The sequence below is a fragment of the Biomphalaria glabrata genome, chromosome 4 (assembly GCF_947242115.1).
Source record: "Biomphalaria glabrata chromosome 4, xgBioGlab47.1, whole genome shotgun sequence".
NCBI lineage: Eukaryota > Metazoa > Mollusca > Gastropoda > Planorbidae > Biomphalaria > Biomphalaria glabrata.
Window position 1 is genome coordinate 7,913,572 of NC_074714.1, and position 27,981 is coordinate 7,941,552.

At 33.8% G+C, this 27,981-nt stretch overlaps 2 protein-coding genes across 11 annotated transcripts in view; one reads left to right on the top strand and one right to left on the bottom strand.

Annotated features, from left to right (window-relative positions):
• The window catches only part of LOC106056526 (tetraspanin-9-like), a 172,848-nt gene extending 168,619 nt beyond the window's left edge, over positions 1 to 4,229 (top strand). For all 6 annotated transcript variants that reach the window (XM_056026049.1, XM_056026050.1, XM_056026046.1 and 3 more), the window contains one exon: positions 171 to 4,229. In XM_056026049.1, the coding sequence (XP_055882024.1) occupies positions 171 to 236 (66 nt within the window). In that variant the 3' untranslated portion in view covers positions 237 to 4,229. The remainder of the gene's footprint in view (positions 1 to 170) is intronic.
• A 1,175-nt stretch (positions 4,230 to 5,404) lies between these two features.
• LOC106056527 (uncharacterized) lies at positions 5,405 to 27,978 on the bottom strand. 5 transcript variants are annotated; one of them, XM_056027703.1, is made up of 10 exons: positions 27,919 to 27,978; positions 24,557 to 24,624; positions 20,506 to 21,801; positions 15,331 to 15,457; positions 14,281 to 15,093; positions 13,211 to 13,328; positions 12,769 to 12,825; positions 12,539 to 12,620; positions 8,160 to 8,189; positions 5,405 to 6,903 (listed from the first exon to the last, which is right to left on the bottom strand). In XM_056027703.1, exons 2-10 carry the CDS (start codon positions 24,587 to 24,589, stop codon positions 6,754 to 6,756), a joined length of 2,706 nt encoding a protein of 901 aa, XP_055883678.1. In that variant the 5' UTR covers positions 24,590 to 24,624; positions 27,919 to 27,978; the 3' UTR covers positions 5,405 to 6,753. The 5 variants fall into 5 exon arrangements, with proteins under 5 accessions (XP_055883678.1, XP_055883679.1, XP_055883680.1 ...); XM_056027704.1 differs by lacking the exon at positions 27,919 to 27,978 and adding an exon at positions 27,645 to 27,912 and having other exon boundaries at positions 20,512 to 21,801; XM_056027705.1 differs by lacking the exon at positions 27,919 to 27,978 and adding an exon at positions 27,645 to 27,912 and having other exon boundaries at positions 14,305 to 15,093.
• Positions 27,979 to 27,981: the final 3 nt, after the last annotated feature.

Below are 27,981 nucleotides of genomic sequence, written 5' to 3' on the forward strand. Positions count from 1 at the left end.
GGATGCCTAGATCTCTGTCAGTTTAGTGGACAATATTTACCCTCGGTCATAGACAACAGGTACAAAATCCATCCTGTCTGGAACGTGCACTTCCATTTCCTCTCGCGCATGCGCAAATGCATCGACCTTGCTGCAAGTGTTTAACCTTGACCTTTCCTTTCTTGTTGCAGGTGCTTGGGATGACGTTTGCCATTTGTCTCTGTCGACGGATCAAAGACGACTTTTTATTTGACTAACGCCATAATTTATTTGTAAACGTTCATACAAACCCCACAAGAGAATCTTCACACGATCCGCCCTCAACCCCCCCCCCTCTCCAGATTTTCCCGCCCAGCTTGTAATGGCTTCCTTCCCTTCCCCCCCCCCCCCTTTTTTTTTTGATCATGTTAACTTGAACTTATTCTATTTTCGTGTAGCCATATTCCAGTGTCGGTAGACTTTTGGTTTAGAGACGAATATTGTAGGTCTATGGGTTACAAAGAAAACAATACCAGATTATCAGCACTGCCAAAAAAAAAAAATGGCGGGAATCGTTACTGCAGGCCTACATTTCAAACTCAGTGGTTGAAATTTCTATTCTAAACACAAAACTACTAACAAGCCCTTCATTGAAATGTTTCCACCGGAAGCTGGACATCGTCTGCTAAAATATAAATGTTTATTGATCATCGTACATTTCAATGTATGAATCGAACGATATTCCACTCATAAATATACATTGAACATGTATTGTATATGTGACAGGTCTAAAAAAAATATATTGGAAACACATAAACCTAATAGGATGAGGACTTTGTAGACATATCAATAAAAATCCGCCCTTTAGATTTGAATTACACATTTGCAACGTCATGTGACCTTACATTCAGGAATTAGTGAGAAAATAGAAGGTGGCTGAACTATGAATACTTTTAAAATGTGACGTCTGCTCGATTTTACATTATTACATGGGAAAGGGAGTGACATTGTCTGTATGAGGACATTGTCAAAATGAGGACATTATCAAAATGTCAAATAAAATGTTTGTAGCGCTAGCTCTCTGGGGACACTGCTAAAGCTAAATAACAATTTTAAAGGCTTATTTGTTAAAGACATGTTTAATGTAGAATAAATCACATTTTATTAATGTATTCATCTATATATGTTTATTCATGATGTCTATTAGTCTACTACGTGCCTATGACATTGATGTAAATACTCATAGCTGGTGTTACATGTACGGGAATCATTGGGTTGTATCTTATTATTTTTTTTTGAAATGTGTAACATTTTAACAAACTTTTCTTTAGATTGTTTAGATAGCATTTTTAGCCACTAGGTGTCGCTCTGTGGTTGAATTGACTTGACAAATGAATATATTAACTTATTTATTGATTTTTTTTTTGGCATAGTTATTTTGTCCATGTAGTTATTAAGTAGTATTACTTTTGAGTAAATGTAGTGATATGATTGATAAATAATTGTGAATGTTATTTACTTTAATTTTATGTACACTCGCATACAGTTCTGCATTTTAATTTCATTCGTTGTTTAAAAAAGCAAAGTGTCGGTCTGGAGTAGAAGAATTTTTTAAAAAAAGTGCTAGCTTTTGACGGGGATTTTTTAAACCTTTAGTTTTCTTCGTTCAAGGTCTTCCTTAAAAGTCCTAAATTTTTACCTTGAAACTCAGTTGCTAACATAATTATTCGCTTTTTTTTAAAAGAATACTTAACCTTAATAAGAGTATTTTTTAGTTTTTAAAACGTTTGTTCCGTGAAACACTCTTGGTCTGTGATCCATATTTTTACGAACCAATATATTTGAACCCTAGACTATTTAAATAGTTTATGGTTTAACCCAGACCAGTCGTTAGAGAAGGCCTCAACACTGACCTGCAAAGTCACAAGCTGTGGGCAGCTTAGACCAACAGCTCGTTGCCAAGTCGTACAGACCTGTGACGTGGCAACGAAATATTGGTCTAAATAAACAGATCGTTTAAAAGAAAAAATTAAACATTTCAATGCCCGGACTGGTTCAGCCTTTGAGAGAAATGAAGTTGTTTAGCAGCATTGGTGATTTAGTGCTGCCTTTGTGGACGATTGAAAGCCTAGATGAAGAAACAATCTAAAAATATGAAAATATGAAGGAAAGTGGAAATATTCTTCTTGCTTCCTCGAGCCCTCCCGTACTGCCGCTCCTGTCGTGAGCACCAGTGTAATTAGGACGTTTGTTTCTACCCACAATCAGGCCCCCCACTTGTTTCGATATTATTTTAATGTTGGGAGTGTTTTAACCATAGACATATATATATATAGACTGGACGATAAAGAACAAATTATTATCGGAAATATTTGGGAAAAGATAAGTGTGTAGATCCACATCACAAACCTATATATATTTGCCTATGTCTATGATTAAAAAACAAAGACAAAATATTGGGAATATGGCAGTTTTGCACTTTTCAAAACTAAAGATCAAAGGTATATATTGGCTGAAATGTTAGTCCTAGAATTTATAGCTCAATCGCCGCCATTTTTTTTTCACATAGATATAGTACATAAAACATATTGACTCCCCCCAAATAAAAATAACTTCCTACTTCCAGTCTATATTTATTTATGTCTATGGTTTTAACATAAATCAGTATTGATTAGTTTAAATGTATGATTCAACTTTTTTGTGTGTAGATAATTCGTTTCGTTCTTTTCTTTTATCATTGCAATGTTTAGAAATGTTTCATCATTTATCTTTTCTTTTTTTTTATTTCACTTTTACTCGATATTTAAAAGATTAGTTTGGTTATATTTTATCTTATCTTATATAATAGAGACGTTACTTCAAAAAAAGATGATTTTATTCAATTTTAGTGGTGTAGACGTTAACACGCAAAATCAAGTGGTTCTCAAACTATGACAATTTATGAAGTTGCCAAAACAACTTCTCTTGATCATTTTTCAACATTTCACATCTTTTTTTTTTTTTTTTTAAAGGCCATCATAGTCCCATTCATTAGTTTATTTTGTCCACAGACACTTGTCTTTATTAATCTGGGTTGAAACGATTTGTAATTTTTATTCTTGATGAGCTCTTTATTAAATTATATGTTTTAAGATCATAACATAAAAGACTTTCAAGTAGTAAGCTATAACTGGCAAAGGAGCTACTGATCGATGGAGAATGCATACCATACGTAAAGCCTGGTTTAAGTTTTTGTAACGTGGCATTGTTGGGTGTGGTCAAGCAATTAACTGTTTTCCAAACCGAGGGAGTCTCGGGTTCAAATTTCGATTACTCCCTCGAGCTCTAATGGGTAACTGACATCAAACCAGGAAAAGTAAAGGTGGTAGGTCGTTGTGCTGGCCACGAACCACGCTCCTTAACCCTCAGCCATAGAAATAAATGACCCATACATCGAATACCCTTGTAGATAGCAAGGTTGTACATGGGGAAAACAAATAAGGAAGAAGTAAAATCTAGCCAAAGAAATAAGTTTGGGGAAAATGTTTGATTTTTTTCTCAGGAAATAAGTCGGGGCCTTTGTCTATCCTAGTTTAGTTAAGCTGGATTTAGCATCAAAGAGCATTATTCGTGTCCAAATAAATCATTACAGGCTAATGACTGCCCAGCAGAAAGTTTCAGGAACATAGATGACTGGCCTGAACGAGACCAACTGAATGACTGGTCAGTATGAGACAAACTGAATGACTGGTCAGTACGAGACAAACTGAATGACTGGTCAGTACGAGACAAACCGAATGACTTGTCTTAACTACCGGTGCATGACTTAGGCCCTAATCTTTTTGTCCTCATAGCAATAACAGTATGACAATACTGGGGACAGTTATAGCCAAACAGTACTCGTTTTTATATTCTTAAGTCTAAATAAAGGTGGCCAACGAACGTGTTGACAAATGAACATTGGTAACTGCCATTAACAATTAACGAATTCAAGCGACTTGTGATGTGTGATAGCTTCTTTTGGTTGAGAAATGCAATGCATGGTCCCTACAACGTACAAAATAAGTTCTGGCCAAAACGGTCAATGAAGTCATTCTTACAAGCACATAATCACTTGTTTAAGAATCATTTAGAATGTAGGCATATGTAATTTTAAAACCAACATGTCTGCTTTGCTTTCCCAGTTTAACAATTGAGTAGAAACAATATAATCTCAGAACTCAAACTGATGGACCAGACTAATGTTTGAAAAAGAGTACGCTGAACAACAATAAAAACCATAAAACACCCAAGCTGTTTTGTTTTGTTCAGAATGTGTATGTGCTAGTGTGTGTAAGTAGACTTGCGTCTTCCAATAGTTTGTGTTGTGACATAAAAATAAAAATGCAAGAGGAATCATATTGAGTTGACTGGTCGAGGTGATAGTGCATCATACTTTTAACAAGATTAAGGTTCGACTTCTATCAGAACTATATGGGTTTTTATTTTAAAGGAAAGTCTGTACAGAAACACATTGGAGCATTCATATAACCCATTCTTTAGAGTATATGAGAGGAACTGCGAAGTTGTTTCCAGATCAGAAGTTCACACAGTTTGTCTTCTATGGTGTTCCGTGGGCCAGATTTTCAGTAAAGAACTGTTCAAAACTATTTTAGATTACTTTGTTATTTTGGCTCTCGTGTTTATGCCTGTTACATTATCATAGCGCTTTGAGCCTACATTATATTTAACAGCGCTCTATAAATTGGATTACTAACATGGTCGATGTTTTCTGCTGACAGTCAACAAGGGGATGTTACTCTAGTTGCGATTTTCAACTCACGAAACACGTATTCTCTAATTTGACCATCAAACAAAATGTTGACAATGTGTGATGTGTGTGTGTTATATAACTTTATACATTACTACCTACCTGTTTGAACTGATTAGGATCTGAAAGAAAACTATATGGAGAGCTCCCTGATTTTGAAACCACTGCGCAGTTCATCTGGTATATTGATCTAGTCATCTGACCGCTCCGACATATTAATGAGAACGAGGAAGAAGAAGGTCCACACATGATTTCTGTCTTAAAGACGTCAACAACAACACTTTTTTATGACAGACTTCAAAAAGAGTTTACAACTCATGGGGCAACAAATATGGCTAGGTGGAGTAGTCATGTACTATTAGAATTCATACCTACAGATTATTTATTCGACCAGCTCTTTGTCTCTGCATCTGTCTAGATCTATCTGAATGTCTTATCTATTTATTAGATATCAATTTGTTCAGTACATGTTCAAAACTCCAGTTACAAAATGAAAAAAATATTTGTGTGTGTTCAAAGTCACATAGTTCTGTGTCTATAAAGTTCACTAGTTGTTTTTTTTATCTCTGATAATGCCATAACCAAGTTATATTAAAATTTAATGCACTACAAGTTAGTTTATCTAAAATATGAATATCAAAAAAAAAAGTCAAACTATTTTGATAAATCTCAGGTTAAATATTTTATTGAGTACAGTATTCACAGTTCTATATGTTTGTGATTTAACAATGGACAGTTTTAATCTTTTAAAAATAATATTTTTTTTTTATAATTTAACTTTAAATTTAAAAAATGTGAAAGTTTTAACAACAACTTAAAAAAAAAAGTTATTCACACTGTAAAGTATCCTTAAGAACTGCTTGACACTTAGGAAACTATGTAAATAAAAATCATTAACACTGGAAAGTAACTTAAAGAATCGAATTCACATCTAGGAGATAATATAAAAAGAAAATACAAGCACAACAGATTATTTATGTTTAGAAATTAACTATACTCATGTGTACAATCAAGTTGATCATGTTATGTGAAACATTGTGCAGAATCCAATGAGGTAATAGAGTATGGAGCACCAAAATAAAGTCAACCCAGAAACTGAGACATACAAGTGAAACATGATAGTTTTTTTAAACCATCCTACAGAAATAAAGGTTATTCTGTCCTGGCCCAAACCTTCTAAGAGCCAGAATGGGATGACAGAGGCGAAGGATCAGAATCAATCGAGGTAAGTCTGGAGTGCATACAACATGACCACGCTGTCATTTGTCGCTGCTTACACTTATTACAGGGATCATTGATATTTGCATACAGTGGAAGACAGAGTTTCAGATGTACACATACATGTTTGTCAATACATAAATATGGCTATGGGTATTCAATATGAATAGAGGATTACAGTCTTAACCGTTTACATTACAACCAATGGTGTGCTACTCAAAGTACCATATCACAAATCTAAAGCATTCAAAGAAAATGATGTCGGGGTAAATCAAAGTCATAAATAACAAAAGAGAAACATAATGAAGTAACATTGTAGGTCAGTCAAAGAGTACACCAGGAACCTAATCCTCTTATGAACATTTAGCAAATATAGAAATCTGACATGGTATAAGACTATGAAAAAATCTACACATTTTTTTGTTAAAACTGACCTATATATTTAGATCTCTCAATAGATTTTAGGGGGTTGAGTCTCAACATGACTTAAAAATATTTGCAGCATCAAGCAGCTTACCATTACTGGATCTAGAACAGTTATACCACTTACAAAACTGGTAAATTTTATGTGCATTTTTTAAAAATCTGCACCGCCAAAGCTTTATGTAAGAATGTACGAAAGAAACAACCCACAAAGTCCTTTAAATGAGCAAGGTTTAAGTATAATTGGACTGACCAACAAGTTGAATTGTAATAATACAAAAAAAAAATGAAATAAAAAAAAAATGCAGGATATTGTTTAACAATAAGCTCATTATCACATCATTTTGCAAGGAAATAACAAAAAATTACAAAGAGCCTTCCTGACCAGGTCGTAACCTTTTAGTACACTGATGAGCCATATCCTGGTCTGGCAAAAGCTTCTTTTTGACTGGTGACCACATTGACTGTCTCCTGGGTTCAACATCAGGCGTATAACGGACCAGAGCACGCTTGGGCTAAAGAAACAAACAAAACAATAAACAGCTTACAACTTGAGTGTCTATGGCTTTGACCTAAAACAAAACACTTTCTAATACCACCTCTCAGACAATGTTGAATGGATTGTAAACTGTTCTCATACTCTTAAAGAAAAGTAACTTTATTATAAGACCATTTTAACATTCAAAGTGCAGTGGAATCCACATAATTGCAAAGCTGGATTAATAAGGGTATGATGAGTGGAATACTTCTTTCAATAAACTAACTGGTAGATATAAGTTCTAGTATTTGTAACCTTAATAGTAGTATGCAAAGTAGGAAACCATGCAGGATAAAGTTAAGCGGATTACATTGTGTTGAGTACATATATTTGTACATCTAGTGAACTTTCAAAGATTTAACTTGTTTTATTAATGTATATCTTTTTTCTTGACCACACATGTATCTAGCTCAAATATCAATTTGTTTGAAAATAGCGGTATGTATTTGAGTAAATATTCTATAAGTTTACCAAAATGATCAATCTCAGTAGCTTCTCTTCTGTAAAAGTCAGTTTTTTTTAAATAAATAACATTAAAATTAAAGGTGTGTGCTTGAAATCAACTACTGAAAGTTTTCTGTTCAGAAATAATACAGTCAATCCTCATTGCCTCAAACTTCATGAGAAAACTTCAAATTGTTTTGATTGTTCAACATAAATCAAATAATGACAATAGATTTGGTCCAAGGCTTACACTTGTAAAAAGAATAAAAACAGGATTTGATGCAATATGGCTGAACAGCTTTTATTTGTGTTACAGAGATGATTTTTTTTTGCAAAGGATAAAATTACAAATAGTTTATAGACAAAATGTAATGATTCATTTCAAAGCCTCCAAGTTCTTTGATCAATGGAAAAATGTTATTCAAAAAAAGAAGAAAAAAAAAAACCCAGAAAAAACAAAAGTGCATTGATTTTTCTTGCTCTATTTTCTTAACAAGATAGAAACAAATTATTTCAAATAAAAACTTGCAAAGCTCAAATACTTTCTGGAAAAATAAAATCTAAACAAATGGTATACTCGCATAACTAGGTCCTAAGGATTTTAGTAAATAGAGGTCTCTTGTTTGCTTTCTTAATTATTGTACAAGTTATCTCTATTCAAATCCTACACTTTTATTGACACTACTAATTGAAAGTGAGAAGATTTGACAAAAATTAATAATAATATTTTTTTTATCAAAGAGAAAAACTTCTGTTTATTGTAATAACAATTGGTCCAAAAGTTATTACCTTAAAGGCTGAAGCACTTCCTGTACTCTCCTGAAATAGAGATGAAGGGGAGACAATGCACCCATGAAGATTACAAGCAGAAGTGAATTAGTACAGGGGTTGTAATAAGTAAATTATGATGATTCAAAATGTGGTAATTAAGTTATATTATTAGTAAAAGCAGAGGTATAATCTTATCCTAAATCCAAGAAAAAAAAAAACTAACCAGAATTACTACTAAGTTTTATTACTACATAGTCAATAACTTGGACTATAATAAAACAAAATAATGAAAGCACTTTCTGAATAAGTTTTTTTGGTTACTAATGAAACAAAATATAATTGAAACTATTTACATCCCCATAGTATCACTAAAATCTCAATAAGTAAAAAGGAGTATGTTTATTTCATAATGAATTATATTAAGTTTTTATGTATTTCATATTTCATAAACCTAGATAACCCAAGGTGCATTTCATAATGTCAAATCTTCAGAAGTTTGTGATAACAAAGACAACTATAAAATGATTATTACATACACATAGGTTATATATGTAAGTTCAATTCAACTCCCATTTTTTTTTTTTTAATCTATCACAACAATGAAATTATTTCTCATGTGTTTATTACTCAATATTCCTTTTTTTTTAAAAAAGTCTCACATGGGTTAGTGATGGCAAGCCAAAGCCAATAGTATGCCTGGGTATTAGTCAAATTTACTTGAATTTGTAGCTGCTTCCAATTCTTATTTAAATTAAAAAATAATTTGCAATTGAAAATCTGATTTCATGTACCATGCTTGAAATAAGTAAACATTTCTTTTTGTTTTTCTTTTTTGAAAGAAAACACCTTCATTTGTTAAAATTAAATATGCAAACTGATTCAAACTTGATAAATACCATATTAAAACAAGATTTTAAAGTTGTGTATAGTAAAATACTACTGAACCCACATGTCTATTATTATTTCAAGAAAAACTTTTTTGTTGTCTCTGTACATTGTAACATATATATATATATGTTACAATTTTATATATCTTGTCATATGAAAACACACAAATTTCCATCCAATGAAATCACAGACATAAGGGAGTTACATAAATTGTTTACACAGGCTCTTAACTCTAAGTGTTCACTGAGAAAAGGTCTTGATTGCTTCGCAGCTTACAGCGGAAATTCAGTGGACCTTTAAAATAAAAAAAATGTCACCTGTGACCCCCTCAGCCTTACCACACAGCCACCATGCATGCCCCTTGTGTTTGTGTGCACAAAAAGAATTGTATGTAGAAATGGAGGGGGTAGGTAAGGGTTAGAAGATTTCATGGGCTGAAAGTAAATTTAGAGAAGCAGCACTGTACGCACACACACACACAAAATGACAAAAACAAGGGGATAAAATTATCTGTGTAGGACAGGGGTGGGCAAACATTTTTGTATGGAGGGCAGCATTAAACAAATTTTGGGAATGGGGGGCCACACATGTATGTATATATGTATGTATGTATATATATATATATTTGACTCTAATTATAAAAAGTTTCAAGTAAACAGAAGTTATCCTTATTGGCTATACTGCAATACATTCAGCCAAAGACACAATCTCAGACCAGTATTTAATTTAATTTTTTCAATGCTATGAATATATGTGTGTGTGTGTGTGTGTGATGGATGTTTGTACAACTTAGAGAAATTGGCTATCTAACTGTGTATTAATTCATATTTATACAGTATTATAATTACAACATATCTGAAATTATTTTTTTTTTTAGATTTCTATTGTCTTTTATATCACATTTCACCACAAATGTACATTTATACTTAATGTGAAGTATTTAACTGTTTACGCTCATGTGTAATATTACGGAACTGTGGAACTAGCTTACTAGTTGTCTTTATTAAGTTGTTATTCTTGTGACTGTTGTCAAATTAGTCAGTCACTATCGACCTGTGATTACACTTGTTTAGTTTCCACACAAAAATGCTTGTTCACATAAGTTTTTGTACCCAAATAATGTAAAAGTTTAGCAGCAAAGTTTTTTTAAGGGTGTAAATACAGCTTCTGGAACGCATATGTTCACTAGAAATAGTTTAAATTTTAAGCAAAAAACCTGTTTTCACTTGCTTGCATGGCTAAATTGTAAAACCTTGTTTAAAAATATTTAACATGCACTTACATTTCATATGGAAACAACACATTGCAATTGTCATTGTGAAATACATGAAATATCTCTCTTCCACTCTTCATTACAAATATTAGTAACAAGGTCAAAGATTTCATATTCACATTACCTTACCCATGCTAAGCCAACGGTTACATCGGAATATTTTGTTTCTAAATCTTCAAGTACTTTTCGGAACAGCCTGTGGTTAAGACCCTAGCTCTGATAAGTCCTATTACTGCAATATTGTAATTAAAAATTAATAGATGTTTTAAGCAGCTTTGTGCAAACTTTCATGTTTAGAATTTATGGTTTGGATATTCTAAATTTAAAAAAAATGTTTTTCTCAAAGATCGAGATTCATCAGTTGTTACACTTGCCATCTTGTTCTAAGCAAACCCAACACTCAACACAGTTCTTCATAGCATTGAATAAATACTGGCCTGAGATTGTGTCTTTGACTGAATGTATTGTAGTACAGCCAATAAGGATAACTTTCGTTTGGTTGAAACTTTTTATAATTAGACAGAGTCAAATATTTATATAGATATTTAAAAGTAGTTTTAATATATTTGCATTTTTATATGTATATTTTGGAGGCACACCTGGTTTCTGTAGGTGTTCGTGGGCCGCATAAAACACTCCGGTGGGCCGCAAATGGCCAGCGGGTCATAATTTGCCCACCCCTGGTGTAGGAGCATTATGATATTGTGGTTCTACTGGAAAATTTTTGTTTCTCTCTTGTGAGAAGTGGAGTGTAATGACAAAATAAACAATATATATAGCCTATAACATTGAGAAATGTTGAGAATTGGTCAAAGGGAAATAATTTAAATATTATTATCAGGAGGAGTGTAGAATGTTTCAAAACAAGACAGAGTTCATCTGCCAGCATGAAGACATACTGTTTTCATATAGTTGATAATAATCTTTATTGTCCGTAAGGAAATTTGTCTTACAATTTGTGCATAATAAATATAAATAAATATACCATTTATCTTTTTTTTTTGGGTGGAAATGGATTGAGAATAGTGTATTGAATTTATGTATATATAATATATATATATAATCATCCATATTTCTGCATTTATGTTCTTGTCAATGAGATAATTTATGAATCAATATGTGTGTGTAGGACTCACGGAGCTGTTATTTCTATAGATCTAGAATGACTGATTAGTAAGTTGGAGAAAACTAAAATAAGAATTCTACTTTTATTCTAATATATTGTGACAACCAATGTAATAAGTCTGTTTTGTTACATAGCCTGTCAACTACTTCAATGCAGTGAAGAATGAGAGAAAATGAGATCATGTATGGTGCCCCAACAATTCAACAGACTGAGGGACTGGTGAAGGTGGTTAAGGTAAAGCATAAGTATCAGACATACTGAAGCTCAAGGGCCAAGAATATTTGTAGGGAAGTATTAAAAACTAGGATTTTATTAGGCTAACCTTTCTATCTTCAACTTTTGGCAGAATGAGAAAAATTTCTTCTAAGACAGCTTAGTTATTTTAAACAAGTAAGCCTTAATTGTGATAAATTATGGAACAAATCAATTGGCATACAAGGTGGGTAAAGTAAGTATATATATATATATATATATATATATATATATATATATATATATATATATATATATATATATATATACACTAATATATATATATACCTCAACCTCGATGTAATGTTTTTCTTTTATATACAGTGTAATCAAGGAGATGTTGTTTTTTTTTTTATTAAATTAGTTTTGAATGAGGTCAAGGAAAAACAAAATGGAGGAGCAATGCTGTAATTTCTTTCTCCATCCAAAATTAAAAATGATAACAGACTTTCTAGTTAGAAACTGTTGCAAATATAAATAATGAACACTAAAGATGAGCAAGTAATCTGTAATACAATTGAGGTAAGTTTCTATTTTTTGTGAACATGCAGCTGATGATGAACTTGTTAGGTTGCAACTAATCATACCTATGACATATACAGTTTCACTGACCAACTAAGCTAGGAATTACTGAAATTTGTTTGTATCAAACTTGAATAATTTTATTTTTGTATTCTATGCTCGCTATGCTATCAGTCTGAACTTTAAAAATAATCACAGATCTGAGTGGTGTAATCAGCAAATAAAAAAAACAACATTAAAACACTGCTAAAATATTAATAATGTAATAATATTAAGGGAATAGTTTTTAATGGGTTTTATTTTTAGTTTTCTGTCTTTTATTGTTTCTTTGCTTACCTTTCTTACTGTAGATGGAGATTCAAAATCTGAAGGTTTCCGAAAAGATGAAAAACTTGAATTGGACCCTGAACTTGAACGACTGTGAACAATTTTAACTACAGAATTAGGAACTGAACATTAACATACTAAATAATTCATTATAAACTATAAAAATGTTTGATGTAACATTGGTAAAAAAAAATATTCCACATCTATGTAAATTGTAATCTGAAAAATACAAACAATACCTTGCAATTCTAGAACATTTTGGTGTTGGAATTTTAGATTGTTTCCCTTGTTTTTCACTTTCAGCAATGAAGATAGAGAAAAAAAAAAGGGCAATAAATGTTTAAATCGTTCAAAATATTCCAAACTAAACCAAATTTTCTTTCACAATAACATAACAATAATTGAATAAAAGTTTGTATATAATCTTATCATTACACTATCAGAAAAATAAGTCTATTAATATTTTTTTCTTTATCAAAGGTACTTATGTTAAGATATATTTAAGAAATATCCCTTTATATATATATATATATGCTAGTGCATTACTTAGATCTAGCAAGTGAGCTTATAAGAAGGCAGCAAACTTTTTGTTTCACTTTTCAAGTTGAGAGAATTTCAATTTCGTAGACATACATGCTACATGTAAAGATGAGATCAAAGTCTGACAGAAAAAATGTTTACCTTTCAGGGCTAATGTTTTGAAACACATCAGAAAGTCGTCGGGGATTTAAAGGTTTATCAGTTTTCATGGGTGTAATCTGACAAATACTAACAGTGCTGGGTAAACTGCATTCAGAGCCTAAATGAACAGAAGCGAAACATTGTTGTAAAAGCATGTTATTAGGAAAGGCACTTGCAAGCAATGCTAATGTTACGTGATGGTAATAAAAGGAAGAAGCCAAAGAAAAATTCTGTTGCCATTTTTTGTTAATTATATTTATTTTTATATATTAATGAAACATTTTTTAAAAATTTGTTCCCCCCCCCACCCACGTTCAACAAAAGGTTGTTAAAAGGTTCCTTTTCAGACCTTGCAATCTATAGGGCAGATGATGTAAATGTCATCTGTTTCTATGGCCCACAGTTAATGAGGGTGTCATGTGGCCAGAACAATGACCAACCACCTTTACTTTCTCTCAACTAATGCAAGGTACCCATTAGAGCTGGTGAACCCAGAAGCACCCTAAAGATCTCAAAATTTAAAATGTCAGTCTTCACCAGCATTCGAACCGACAACTTCCAGTTGGGAAGCTATGTGCTTTATTACTAAGCCATCATGCTCTTTACATGTTTGCAAACTTAAAATAGTTGTCATTTGAGTTTCATTTTGTGTTTGGCCTGCATGGCTCCAGTATTTGACATAATGTATAGCCATCAATATAATCACCTAAGGATAGATTTTCTTTGAGTACTCTAATTCTGTGTGATAGAGCTATTTTAGAAAATTGAACTTATCCTCAACAGCAGTATGTCTATTGAATATTACTCATATGAATAAACTAGTTACCACCTTTCTCATTATCTTGAGGAAAAACGCTCACTTGAAGATTTAGTATTAACTTTTATCAAATAAAAAGAAAGAAAGTAAAAATGTTTTTTTCTGGAGACATTCCGGTACTTTTCTGTGACTAATAAAATATGACCAGCCTCTCCAACATAAGAGTGATTTTGACTTCAATTTTGGATTAGGTTAAGTAGCCCCAAAATATCAGTAATGGTTTATATGTCTAATTTAATACACTTCAACTTACTCAGAGTAAGAGCTCTAGCTTCGCCTTCAGGTTTCACTTTAGTCACAGTTTTAGAACCATCAAATTGATCTGATTTAGTTAAAACTCTAGACACATCATTTTGCTCTTTTGTCACTGTCTTTGAGCCATCGGGGAGCAGGGTTTCGATGGCATCTTTTGAAACGCTGGGTTGAAAAATTGCCTTAATGGGTGCTGGACCCTTTTTCTGCATTTGTATTAAACCTTTACTGTTGCTTTCATTCAAAGAAGAAAGTTTGAATTCAGAACCAGCACCTGGCTTTTGATCAACAGTTGCAGCATCCTGCTCTTTCTCCATTGCTTTTGAGAAATTCTCACTGTTGGATGCAGGCTTTGCTCCAGGAGCTTTAGTAAACCCTGGCCTCACAAGCTTCAGAGTTTTGGTTGCAGTAAGTGGGGCCTTTATTTGTACTGGGGCTGGTTTAGACATGTCAGAAGTTGGCTTAGGAATCTCTGGAACTGGTTTAGTTAGATGTGGTGCAGCTTTTGTTGTCTCTTGTACACTTCTGTTCACCTCAGTAGCAGACTTAAGATTCGTCTTAGAAGGCACAGGCAAGCCTCTAGCTAATGGTCTTGGTGGAAGCAGTGAAGGCCTGGAAAAAGTAGTACCCTTGACCTTTTTTTGGTTGATCTCAGAGGCCTGAGAAGCACCTTTCTTTGGAGACTTGTTCTCTTTAGTTTGAGATTGCTCAAGCTTAGAATTTTTCTGTAAGACCTTAGATACAGTAGGCTGTGACTTTGTGACAGTTCTAGACAATACACTATCTCCAGCTATATGTATGCTTCCCTCAGTTCCTACACACAAAAATAACAAAATAAATTGAATTTAAAAATAAAAATTAAATTAAATATATGTCTTCAAATATTGCCCTAATGCTAGATAAAAAAATTTCAATATTTTTAGCATTATTTGAATAGCAAACTTTAAAAAAAAAATTAATTATTATTACTTTTCGTCAAAATTTTTCTAAAATGAGTATTTAATCATTAATCAATTCCACATTTAAAAAGTAAATATTTAAGTAATTTTACCAGGTGTGCCAGTTTTATTGCCAAAAGAAGATCTTTTAGCAACAACTTTTGGCTGTAATAGGCCAGGTTTCATAAGAGTTGGCTTAATAGATGGAGCAGATGCACCCAAAGATCGTCTTTCTGTAGCCTGCATTTAAAATAAATAAAAGCCTCTTTTAGTTAGTATTAGGAACCCAAGTGTGAAGACAATTTTGTTAAAACCTTGAACGATTTCATTTCAACCAAACCTTATTTAAATACTTTTTTTTTTAACTTTCTACCATAATATTGTTATAACTGTGGTAGAGACGTAGGTAGGGGTAAATGTGTGTAAACAGTCAAAACAGATGACACTGGCCAGTGGGAGGACTCTTCAGGAAACTCCTGTAATCTGAATATGCCTTGTTCTAATCACTTATGTTATAGTCATGTGATTATCTGGAAAGCCCCGGCATTTGATCATGTCCATGAGGGCCTTTTTTAGGGACCCTGTTAGGGGTGCACCGGATAGTACTTTTTGATATCCGACCGGAGCCGGATATAACCGGATAGTAAAATAAGATATTCGGCCGGAGCCGGATACCTACATGACTCAAACAGCTCGTTTTACTGAAGTTTTTGCAAATCTTTTATATAACATACCTATATTCATATTATTTTGTTATTTACTTTCTTACTTTAAACTCTATCACTGATTGATAAATTAGAATGAACATCATTTTTTTTACAGATATGCTTATCATTAACTAATCTTTGTAACATGAGATGGTGTGTGCGTATATAAACTTATATGTAACTAATGTAAATCTTTCAAAGGAAAAGTTCACTTTTGGTTTTATAGCGTAAATCTTTCTTAAGTACAATCTAAGTTGGGTAGATGTTTGTGTTCATGTATTTGACACCATGAACTTGTCATTAGGCTCGTGTTTTAAAGGCCACAAACCGCTTCTGGTTTGTATCTAATACAGATAATGGCTTAGTAAATATCTTAAGTACAGCAAATTTGCAGCCGTATGCTGGTCATTAAATTTTGTACAATGCAAAACATAGCTGCTTCGGTCAAATGACTCATTCAACCAATGGGCAGTTAAACCAAAATATGATTCGGTGGTATTATCAGCTGTCCAAGTGTCCGTTGAGAAAGCGATGCTTTTAGCATCAGATAGCATTTCACGAAGCTTTGAGGAAATATTGTCGTAGATATCTGGAATAACACGTTCTGTAAAATATTTGCGACTAGGTACAGTGTATCTTTTCTCCAGTACTTGTAAAAGTCCAATAAATCCAGGCTTCTCAACTACTTGGTAAGGTTCCATGTCAGTTGCAATCATCTTTGCTATGGCCAAGTAAATGCGTTTAGCATTATCACTATTAATATCCCACAATTTAGCTTTGTCTAAGACTCTTTAATCCCTGGTTGCTGCTTGTGTGTGAGGCTTGACGAATCACTGGAGCTCGTAGACGTACTGGCACAGGCAGTGATATTACTTGATGCTGATTTCAATGCAGTCATTTCGTTGAATAAGTCTGGGTGTTTCGAGCGTAGATGACTAATCATAGTGGTGGTTGAGAAGTCTTTAGGTTTGCCTGGTTTACCACGTGACATTACTATTTTACAAGCATTGCAAACTGCTTTAGAGTTGTCCATTGTTTTGACATTAAAGTAACGCCATATAAGTGATGACTTTTTATCAGCCATTATTATTACTATTTAATTTACTAAATGCCCTTGCAAGCCACTTTTATACCCGTGGCTTGTGTAACAAAATACTTGTAGGGGTGTGTCCTGTAGTTCAGCGCTCTAATTTACATTTCTCTTCAAGTAAACAAACTTAGTGTCATCATCTAGTGACAGTGTCAATATCTCTTAACAATTTGGTTTGTGGTCCAGACCCTTGATTGACAACCTATCTCATAATAAACAAACTCATACCAGATTAACCTTATAGAGATTTGGCTTGTAGTCCCGCCCCTAATAAAAATTCTACTCCAAGTAAACAAACTCAGTTCCCTCATAAGATGTGACCTCTAGAAAGTGTCAACACGCTGACATCTGGCTTAATGTGGTCAGCTGCCTATCCGTGAACTCAATGTTATGGACTAAACAAACAAAAGGAGGTGGGGGTGCTCATCTCTACCTCTGGAGATATACTCGCACATCTAGACAGATTATCAGCGTGACGTAGTTAAGGAATATTACGTGTTTACAAGACCACTCAAAGGTCAAGACAAGCTTTTAAAATGTGCCAGACATCGCTGCTACGTATGTAATACGAATTTATAACGTAAAGTCTAGTCCACCCCCCCCCCATAACAAACCTAGTTCCCTCGTGTGACCTCTAGAGAGTGCTTACGTCCATCGTATCTGACTTGGGGTCACCTGTCAATCAACGAACTCAATGTGATGGGCTAAACAAATAAAAGGGGGGGGGGGGAGTTGTTCATCTAGAAATATACCTGGTTACCTTAGAGGTGTGGCTGTTGTAGTCCAGCCCCCCCCCCCCTAATAAAGATTAACTACTTAGTAAACAAACTCAGTTCCCCCGAAAGATGTGATCACTAGAGAGTGTCAATACGCTGACATTAAACCTACGTCCATCGTATTTAACTTGTGGTTACTGACCCATAAAAAATTCAATGTGATGGACTAAACAAATAAAAGGTGGTGGGAATTGTTCATCTCTACCTCTGGAGATATACCCGCACAGCTAGACAGACGTCTGGTCAGCATGACGTAGTCAAGGAATGTAGCATTTTAACATGTTAACTAACTTACTCAAAGGTCAAGACAAATTGAAAAAAGTGCCAGCCATTGCTGCTCTGTATGTAAGCGCATTTATAATGTAAAGTTTCATCTCTATTTATATTAAGTTATTAACACGCCTTGTCTTTATAATAAACGATGTTTGGTGCATATTCATAATGGCTCTATTTTTAAGCACATTATTTTGTTTTCATATAAACATTAATACATTCTATAACAGACATTAATGGAACTAGGTCCACTTTATGCATATTAAATTATGTACTTTTTACTATCCGGTTTACTATCCGGTAGTGATATCCGACCGGAGCCGAATAGCACCGGATAGTAAAAAATGCCGGATATTCGGCAGAAGCCGGAGCCGGAGGGACTATCCGGTGCACCCCAGACCCTGTACAATTGATAAAAGTGTCAGAGATTCAGCCCGGTACATTGAGAATAGTGTGAAGTCAGTCTATAAGAGAAGTTTCTCGCAATCTATGGGGCAGATGATGTTAAGGTCATCTGTTTCTATGCCCAACGGTTAACGAGCAGGGTGTCATGTGGCCAGCACAACGACCACCTGCCTTTAATTTCCCCAAATTAAGTCAGATACCCATTAGAGTTGGGTGGGCTCAGGGACGCCCTAAAAATCCCAAAATTCAAAATCCCAGTCTTCACTAAGATTCAAACCCAGGACCTCAGGCTCAGAAGCCAAGCCCTTAACCACTCAGCCACTGTGCCCCCATGAAGTCAGTCAGGTACAGTACAATCCCGAACGAGACAGAGAGGCCATTTGAGTTTGGAACAGTAGTACAATCAGTGTATCGTGTTGCCTATTGTAAAATATTGGCTGTAATTTCATTAGACATTTAAGAATTTTGTTATTTGGAGCCTGAGTAGTCAAGTTCTTTGAGTTCCTGTGTTGTGCAGAGTCAGCAAATGACAATGTTACACACAATGATGGAACCATCCCAAAAATAAAATGTATAACCTGTCCAATAGCAAAATAAAAGTTCTAACATTTAAAAAAATGAAAAGAGAATTTTATTATTAAGAAAATAAACATTAATTGCCAGCTCGCAATGTAGTTTTAAGATCCAGATACTTTTCTTCTAGCATGGAGTTTTTATTATTCAACATTTTCGCATGCTCAAGTTGACTTTGCAACTATTGGTGGTTGTAAAAACATTTTTATTCAATAATCACATCTTATAATGAAGGTCTAGAAAAGGTATTCATAATAATAAAATAAAGTTCTCTGATTCAAGTCAATGATAAAACCTAGCAAATCTTTTTGAAACATTGAACTCCATGCATTCATTGGTAATTCAAGTCTTCTACCATTCTTAGGCTTCCATAGATGAAAGTGATTTCTAAGTACATCAACCTAAAAGGCAAAAGGGGCATGGCCTCTTCATACTACCTTGTTATGCCATTTCTGTAAGTCAGTGATGCTCAACCTTATTCGGCCAGCGAGCCATTTTTAATTCCCGACACTCGTGTCGCAGGCCACATTTTCAAAAAAATTTAAAAAAAAAGAAAATAGACAATGAACCATTTTATTAGAAACCCATGATTACATTACATTAATTCATGAGTTTCATAAAGCTGTTTTATGTTCTTTCAAAAGAGCCACACTTTAGATGTTGGCTTATTATAAGTACCAATCCATTTACCCTAATTTAGGGAAAGATTTTTTTTTAAACTTTTTTTTGTGTGTGTGGAGAGGGATTTAGTGTAGGCTGGGTGTTAAATCCCTCTCCCTCCCTAAGGTCAATGTTAGTCAATAATCACAGGCAGAGTCATGTACAAAGAAATGATCATGCCTAACAAACTGGACAGTATTAACTTCCTCCCCCGTAAAGAACAATCGACAATTTTCCAACTAAGAACAGGACACACACCTCTTAAATTACCATGTGAACAAAATAAACTCCACTCAACTCCCCCTTTGTAGACACTGCGCCCACCCTTATGAAACCGTAAACCATATCCTCTTTGAATGCCCCTTCCTAATCCACCTTAGGCAGACCCTACTTCCACTACAGCCCAACATGACCAACACCCTGTACGGCAGTGCACCACCTGCAAAAGAGCTCACAGCTCAGCAGCAGTAAAGCTGGCTAGAAGAAGAAGAAGCGTAGAGGGATTTTCTACACTTTGTGACAATGTTTCGTCGAGCCAGATTGAATCACCTCGGGGGCCGGATGTGGCCTGCAGGTCATATTTTGGGCATCATTGCTGTAAGTTATACTTTTTCAAAATCAATATGATTGTTTTTTTTTTCAAGAATGTTCCATTTGATATTATGAATAAAATGATTGTAACATGATTTCTCTCAAATCTTTTTATGCAGCCCTTCAATATTGTTTGAACTATTAAGAATTTTTAAAAATAAGTAAATAAGTAAGATAAACACAAAATTATTATAAAAGCAATAAGCAACTTACATTTACCGGCACTTTGACCTGTGTTGCATGCCCCAAACTTGACCTTTTAATTAGACTTTTATTTATAGTAACAGTGCCAGGCGCTTTCTGCTCCTTCTTGAGCTCAGCCACCACAGAATGACTAGAAGTTTTAGGGATAAGCCGCATAGAGTTGGAAGATGAGCTATTGCTAGAACTTAAACTCCCAATCTTGGAAGAGGTTAGGTTACTGGAATTTTCATTTGTTGCTGGCACATTCGTCAATATTCCTGGAACTTCATCAACGTTTTCAGCTTTTTCAAGAGTGCTAGCTGTGATAAAACTAGAGTCCTCCTTTGTTGGCAAATCAATTTTTTCTATATGGTTCACAGATACAGTCTCTGTGTTTAATTTAGTTTCAATGCCCTTCACTATATCACTTTCTTCCTGGTCTAGTGTTTTTGTTTCTTTTTTAGTGCAATTCTCATTGGTATTCTGAGGGACATCTTTAAGAACATTACTTTGGATTTTTAAGTCTGTTAGTTTCCTGGACTTTTTATTTTTCACAGAGGATTTGACGCTCGGAACTTCATCAAGGACAATCAGTAGCTCAGTAGCTGGAATATCTTCTTCGGTTTCAGTTTCTTCAACGCTCTCATCACTAGAGCTTAAGTCTGAATCATCTAAACTGCAAATTGATGAAATTGAAGGGACAAGAGGTTTCATTGATTGCACATTATTAAATTTACTTTCCTCAATGACATTGCTATTTGTTGTTTTTACTAAACCATCCTCTCCAGAATCTTTTAATCCACTACTTAACAAGGGGGAGGGCGGAGTCAAATTATAAGTCCCAAGCCTCCCCCTAGTAGTTTTGTTACTTTCAGCCTTTTTAATGTCACTATCTTCAATATCAAATGTTCCTCTCCTTATGTGGGCCTTCTCTTTATAACCCGATGAATCATCTTTGCTACCATCCAACCTGATGTCACATGAGCTGTCATTTGAACCTGGAGAGACCTCAGAAATCTTTAACAGAAATTCTTTGAATTCTGCAGATGTTGGACAACTTATGGGTAGATTTTCTTGGTTCGGCTTTTCTGGGGTACCATCAATACCAGAATTAGTTACATTTTTAAGGGGTGACCTTAAAGTAAAATTATTTCTCCCTTTGATAGTTAGTGTCTCAACATGACAACTTGAGACTGGAAGATCATGAAATGGGGAATCAACATTAATGAGACCATCAGGTTGTGCTACCCTTGAAATAAAATGAGGAGAATCAAGACTAGTTTCATGATCCGAGATCAGCCTCTGTATAAGCACTGCTTGAGCTTCCTGTGGGAAAAGAAAAATAAGTATTATAAAAAAAATAAATTTAAATAAGAAAACACATATTTTTTTTTTAATTAATTTATAAATCAAGTAATGAGTTAGGTTATTGTAGTGTGACTGAGTTGTTTATTTTCTGTGTGTGTCCAGGTCATGTCCAGTGTGTGTGTTTATAGTACTTCAACAAGGTCATGTGAGACATGTTTGATCGTTCACTGTTTAATGTTATCTAATCTTGTTCAATAAAGCCATGATAGCCATGATATTGGTATTCTAGTAGGATTATTTCATTACAGTTATCTAGAAAATCTAGATTTTATAAACATTTTAAAATACCTTTGTTATACATTTTGGAGTCAAATATTGTCCCAAGTCCAGATTGTCAATGCATTATTGAAAGTCTAACCCAAGTACATAAACTTAATTTTATCCTTATTCTAGTGGTGCAAAACTGACAAGAGTTTTGCAGATGCTGTAATGTCATTTGTAGATTAATTCTTCAGGCACATCCCTATAGCGGATTGAATAGCCTATTCTGACAATTGTTTTGTGTATTGTGTGGATACATTACATTGGAAACATAGGGATGGACATGGTCAATTGGGTTTACATATTTTACTCCAGCGAAGAGAGTATAAAATAGCCCTGCTCAATTTTTCTTAACGAGGAGAGCCATAGAAATTTTATTTGGTGTAGATAGTTTATTATTTCATTGGGGCTGTCTACTACCCATGAGGAAACTTTACCTAGCTTAGCCAACTTGATTTATTAGTGTTGGATTATATTTCTTCTAGAACTCGGCTTGGGCAGTGTTGGTTATGGGGAGCCTCATCTTTTATTTTGATGTACATATTCTATTTTATTTATTTTTGTTCAAAGATCCTATTGACCTTACAACCAGTTTTGATTAATGGTGTAATCCCAACAAGTCTTCATATATTCATTAAATAATTGTGATTCGTCTATTAATCTAGCTCTACAAAATTGTTCAAAGGTCATTGAAAACAATTAAGATGCTTCCATTCATGAGATAAATGATACTATTGAAATTTCAGAGATTATCTGAAGAGTAGAATGGTATAAATAATGTAAATAATCAGAATGTCATTTATAAATCGATAAGATTCTTTTTCAGTGATCAATACCACCAAAACAAAGTCCGACACATTACATAATCCAGATTTTTAGCTGCATCCTATTTTTTTTTAAGTACTAAGAAAAGAGCAAGAACTCAGCGAAATTAAATCTAACTTTTTTTGTATATAAAAGGAAATTGAAGATATTGGGGTAATTTGTATGATAGTCGCTGATCATTATTTATAATTCTCTGTCCTTTGATAGCTTTTGATAGTCAAGCTACTCTACTACTATATGATTTGCTTTATGTAAATTGTGTTAAATTAAGTTTGAAGATATTTAGCTCTAAACTCAACACTGTGTTTCTTAATAAGTGTATTTTCATAGAGACACCTCCAAACCTGTAAATAGTGCATTACATTGAGAAAAAAAAATCTGATTGATAGTGTGAATAGAACAACTCTTAAACAAAAATCTTGGAAATTAAAAATGATTTGCAGAGTCCAGCTGATACATCATCAAAGAAGATGCAAAACAAAAAAGCAAAGCAAAAAAGAATACATATTAAACATAAATGAACAGCAGCACCATGGACCAAGTTTTTAAATGAGAGAAAGTAGCGTATTAAATGCGACAAAAATAAGGGACTGCGCCGACCAAGGCTCGAACCAGTGACCCTGGAATCGACAACACCGCCTAGCGAAACAAATGATGATACATTTCTTTCAGCACCTAGCTTCACTTCTATATTTACATTCACAGCTTAATTGCTAATACCCATTGAAGCTTCTATATGTAATGTATTTATGTTGTCCACTTGTCATTATGAGAGATACACAATTAAATAGAGCCATTGTTTGTCTAATACATGCCTAACTGCTGTCTGTGTCGGCTTTATTGAAGTTGTTGGTGAACGGATGTGGCGAGGTGGGGGAGGAGCTAGCTTGGGTATGTGACCATTGACCACTGGGGTGGTAATTTGCAAACGGGCGGAATGACTCTGGATCAGAAGAATGTTTTTATGGACATTCCGATGGTCTAGAGGTTAAGTTCGCTTAGTGAGTTATCGCTAGGCGGTGTTGTCGATTCCAGGGTCACTGGTTCGAGCCTTGGTCGTCGAAGTCTATTATTTTCATCGCATTTAATACACTACTTTCTCTCATTTAAAAACTTGGTCCCTGGTGCTGCTGTTCATTTATGTTTAATATGTATGTATCATCATTTGTTTCAGCAACTAGCTTCACTTCTATATTTAGAAAAAAGAATAGTAAGCCAATCCACATTTGGTCATCAATCAAGTTCATCTGAAAAAAATGTTTCTTAGTATTTTTCTAATATTCAGCCATAAATCTAGATCAAAGGACTAAGCTTAACAGTAAAAACAGTACAGTGCATGCATTCCCTCAAAATTATCTGAAAGGTTTAATATTTAGACCATACACGTTACCAACATTGTGCCCCAGTTGTATGTTCATTACGGATATCAAATTATATTATATAAGCATTTATTGTATACAAGAGTTAACTACTTTAAGTTAAAGACTGAAAGTATTAAGCATTAAGTAAATGGATAATAACATTTCGCATGAATGAATAATAACTTTTATCTAAATGGCTTAACATTTCAGTAAATAAATATGTTACATAAATATCCGCTAATAAATGTAGAGACACAATCACTTACTAACTCTTCCCAATCAACTGGTGTCTTGTCCATTGTTCAAAACTTTATAACTCACAATCACATAAAACCTTTTCAATAAAAAGTAAAAAAGTTTTTAGTAAGCAATATATAAATTCACATGTATATATAATATGGAAGATGATGTTTGGACTACTTATAAATAGAAGTAGGTCTATTTTTCTTAAAAGTTTGGAAAAGCCACTTCTGCTGACCATGTCAAGGACTTTCGTCGCATCAACAAATATGATTTCTCCTGCAGTAGTCTTAGAAAGGAAATATAGAATCTATAGTCATACTCTCAGGACTATCTGTCTATCTATACTCTATAGCTAAAGCATAGATCTATTTATATATAAGATATATAGATCTAGTCAACTTAGATCTAGACCAGTGTTTCTCAAACTTTTTTGTCTGGCGGCACAGTAAAAAGAACTACAAAAGTTTCGCGGCACACCACGAAGAGCAATAGTTGTTTTATAATAAAAAGAAAAAAATATATTACCTGTTTTTAAGTAATATATTTAATGTTAAGGGTGTGCCTGTTTTTGAGGGCAAATGTGATCTAATCGAGGCTCCAGAGTCGACAAACAAACTCACATTTCATCGTCTATTGTAAGAAGTCTCTCTCTTTTCTTAGACTTGATTTCAGTCAGTGCTCAAAATCCAAACTCACAAAACCATGAAGATGCAAATGGAAGAATTATTTTGATTGCTTTTAAACTGATTGCAGGATATAACTTGTTGATTGAAATCTAAAACACATCCAGACTTTTCTCGGCAAAACTTGACTTAAGAACGGCATCGTTGCTTTAAATCAATGAGCTTCTCTGCTTCTTCAGGTGTCAAATTTGTAGCTTCATTGTTTCCAAATGGATAACTGACCCATCCATATTCATTACTTCCAAGTGTTGAAAATTAATGCCACAATGCTGACTGCAAGTGTGTCATAGTGTCCAGAATTTCGGGGGTGATTTCTTTAGTTGAAGCACATTCATTGTAAGTAGAAAAGTCGAAGACTCCTTTCGAGATCTTACTTTGCCACAAAGACAATTTTTTACCAAATGATTCAGTTTGAGGATGCAGTGATGATGGTTTCCGATGGTCCTTGAATTTAATTTGTCAAATAAATCAGAGAGAAACGTCACATTAACCACCAGATCTCGTCATGAATAGAAAATCCAACTTGAAATCAATCCCTTTTCTGGCAGCTTTAGGTAGTTCGTAAGTGTCTTAGCTTGTTTATTTTGTTGAGCCCTGATGTTTTCAAAAGTATTTCTTCGGTTGCGCTTTTACAGCTGGATATTTAGTTTCCAAGTGTCTCTTCAATTTGCTTGAAACAAACGTCTCATTCGACAGAGTTGCATTGCAGATCAGACAGAATGGCAATGGTTCAGAAGATATGAAACCATATCTGGTGTAATCTTCTTTGTACCTTCATTTGGTTCCTTGCTTTTCATTTAACGCTTTCGCAGTTTCATTCTTGCTAACGTATTTCTCCATGGATAACAATGAATAAGGCTTATTATTATTTGTTATTATTAGCATACACCTAACCAATTTACTTGAAACACATCGCTTATTATTATCGTTACCAATTCGAGAACTGCTGTGCGTCTGCTAAGGCGGCCAACATTTTATTCATTATAATAATATATGTATAGTGGACAATTCCATAGCCTGAATAGCTAACACCCCTTTCCGTCATAATGGAAAGATCCACTATACTACTGGTCATTGCAAGTGGAGATGTCATCGCAACATAAAATAAAAATTTTATATTAGGCAGACCTGTGTAACGCTGCACGTGTGGCGTTCTAAAAACTCCCGCGGCACACCTGCAAATCTTCGGCGGCACACTAATGTGCCGCGGCACACAGTTTGAGAAACATTGATCTAGACTCTATATCTAGATTTAGTTATAGATCTAGATATCTAGTTACATGAGGTATAAGTCATAGGATCTATAATAATCTATATATATATAATTCTTTTTGTCGCCTGATCATGTGGGACACGCATGCATAAAGACTCTCTAATCCTTGATGAAAAAGTCATGGAAAGATAACTCTTTTATTTCTGCAAGTCGGACTAGGGAAGATGGTGGTTTGTGAAGAAAGTTAGAAATATATCAAGATAAAGTACATCTAGAATCTAGATTTAATTTAAACTAGAGACTTAAGTGTACAAGTACAAGTCAACTATATATAGATCTAGCATCATCTTTATCTAATCTAGATATTTAGATCTAGATTCTACTAACTCTAGATACTAATAAGATCCTCATCTTGCTAGATATAGATCAAGGTCTAGTCAGTAGTCTAGTCCTAGACTCTAGACTGCCTAGGCCTATCTTATCTTATATAATACAGGAGACGTTACTTCAAAAAAGAAGATAATTACGTCCTACGCGTCATGCATCTAGTCATGCATATTAACCAATGACTTAAATTCTGCCAAGTCACTGGTTTTCATGGCTAGCTCAGGGAACCCATTCCATGCTCTAATAGCACTAGGGAAGAAGGAGCATTTGTATAAATTTGTCCCAGCAAATGGAATGAGGAATGTGCCTTTATCTTTATGTCTTTCTGAGTATTTTATTAAATTTTGTTTCTGTATTTGAAGATTATGGTTCAGTGTTTATGTATAATTGCTAGAGCTACTTTAATTTTGAGTCTTCTGTCCTGAAGGCTTTCTAAATTTAGTGATTTTACTAAACTAAAGGTGTTACTCTAGTCAAATGTGAATATTCATTTGTTATGAATCTCACTTCTCTATTTTGTGTCTGTTACAGTTTCTAAATGTTTTGAGTTGAGGGGTCCCAAACAGAGGATGCATATTGAATGATAGATCTAGATCTATATTAAATATATTCTATAATTTATATATCATTATCATTTTCTATTATTCATTTATTGGCCTAACCAAGCCTCCAACTTCACTCCAAGGTAAGGACTAATAAGGTAAATAACAATTTATATGATTTCAGTTTTAAAATTCTAGGGAGATCTAGATCTAGATCTAGCCTATATACTCTATACTACAGATCTATATAAGATAGATTATAGATAGATATACTCATCTAGATTACCTTTTTTAAGCCTTTTGATTTTTAATTTTGATAGATCTAGCGTATTTCTAGAGTCTAGAATTTAGATCTAGATCTAGATTTAGAAAGATTCGAAGATGCCAAGCACAGCCACACAAGACAAGTGAGACAACACAAGTTACCAATATAACAATAACAGTAACACTAACAGTAACACTGTTAAGAGTTAAGACTAGATCTAGGATCTATAGTCACTATAGATCTAGTTATAATATATCTAATCTAGATCTATTAGAGTTTAGATTTATTGTAATACTTTTGTCCTAAGGTAGAATCTTAATTCATATTTTGTGCCTATTTGTCTATGGATTAAAAAGAT

What these genes read in the sequence shown, in the direction of transcription:
- LOC106056527 (XM_056027703.1), bottom strand. Translation starts at nt 24,589, where the DNA reads ATGGACAAGACACCAGTTGATTGGGAAGAGTTA. An exon ending in AGGTCAAAGTGCCGGTAAAT is followed by an intron (nt 15,458 to 20,505) that starts GTAAGTTGCTTA and finishes TTTTAAATGCAG; the next exon opens with GCTACAGAAAGACGATCTTT. An exon ending in AAATGTTCTAGAATTGCAAG is followed by an intron (nt 12,621 to 12,768) that starts GTATTGTTTGTA and finishes AATTGTTCACAG; the next exon opens with TCGTTCAAGTTCAGGGTCCA.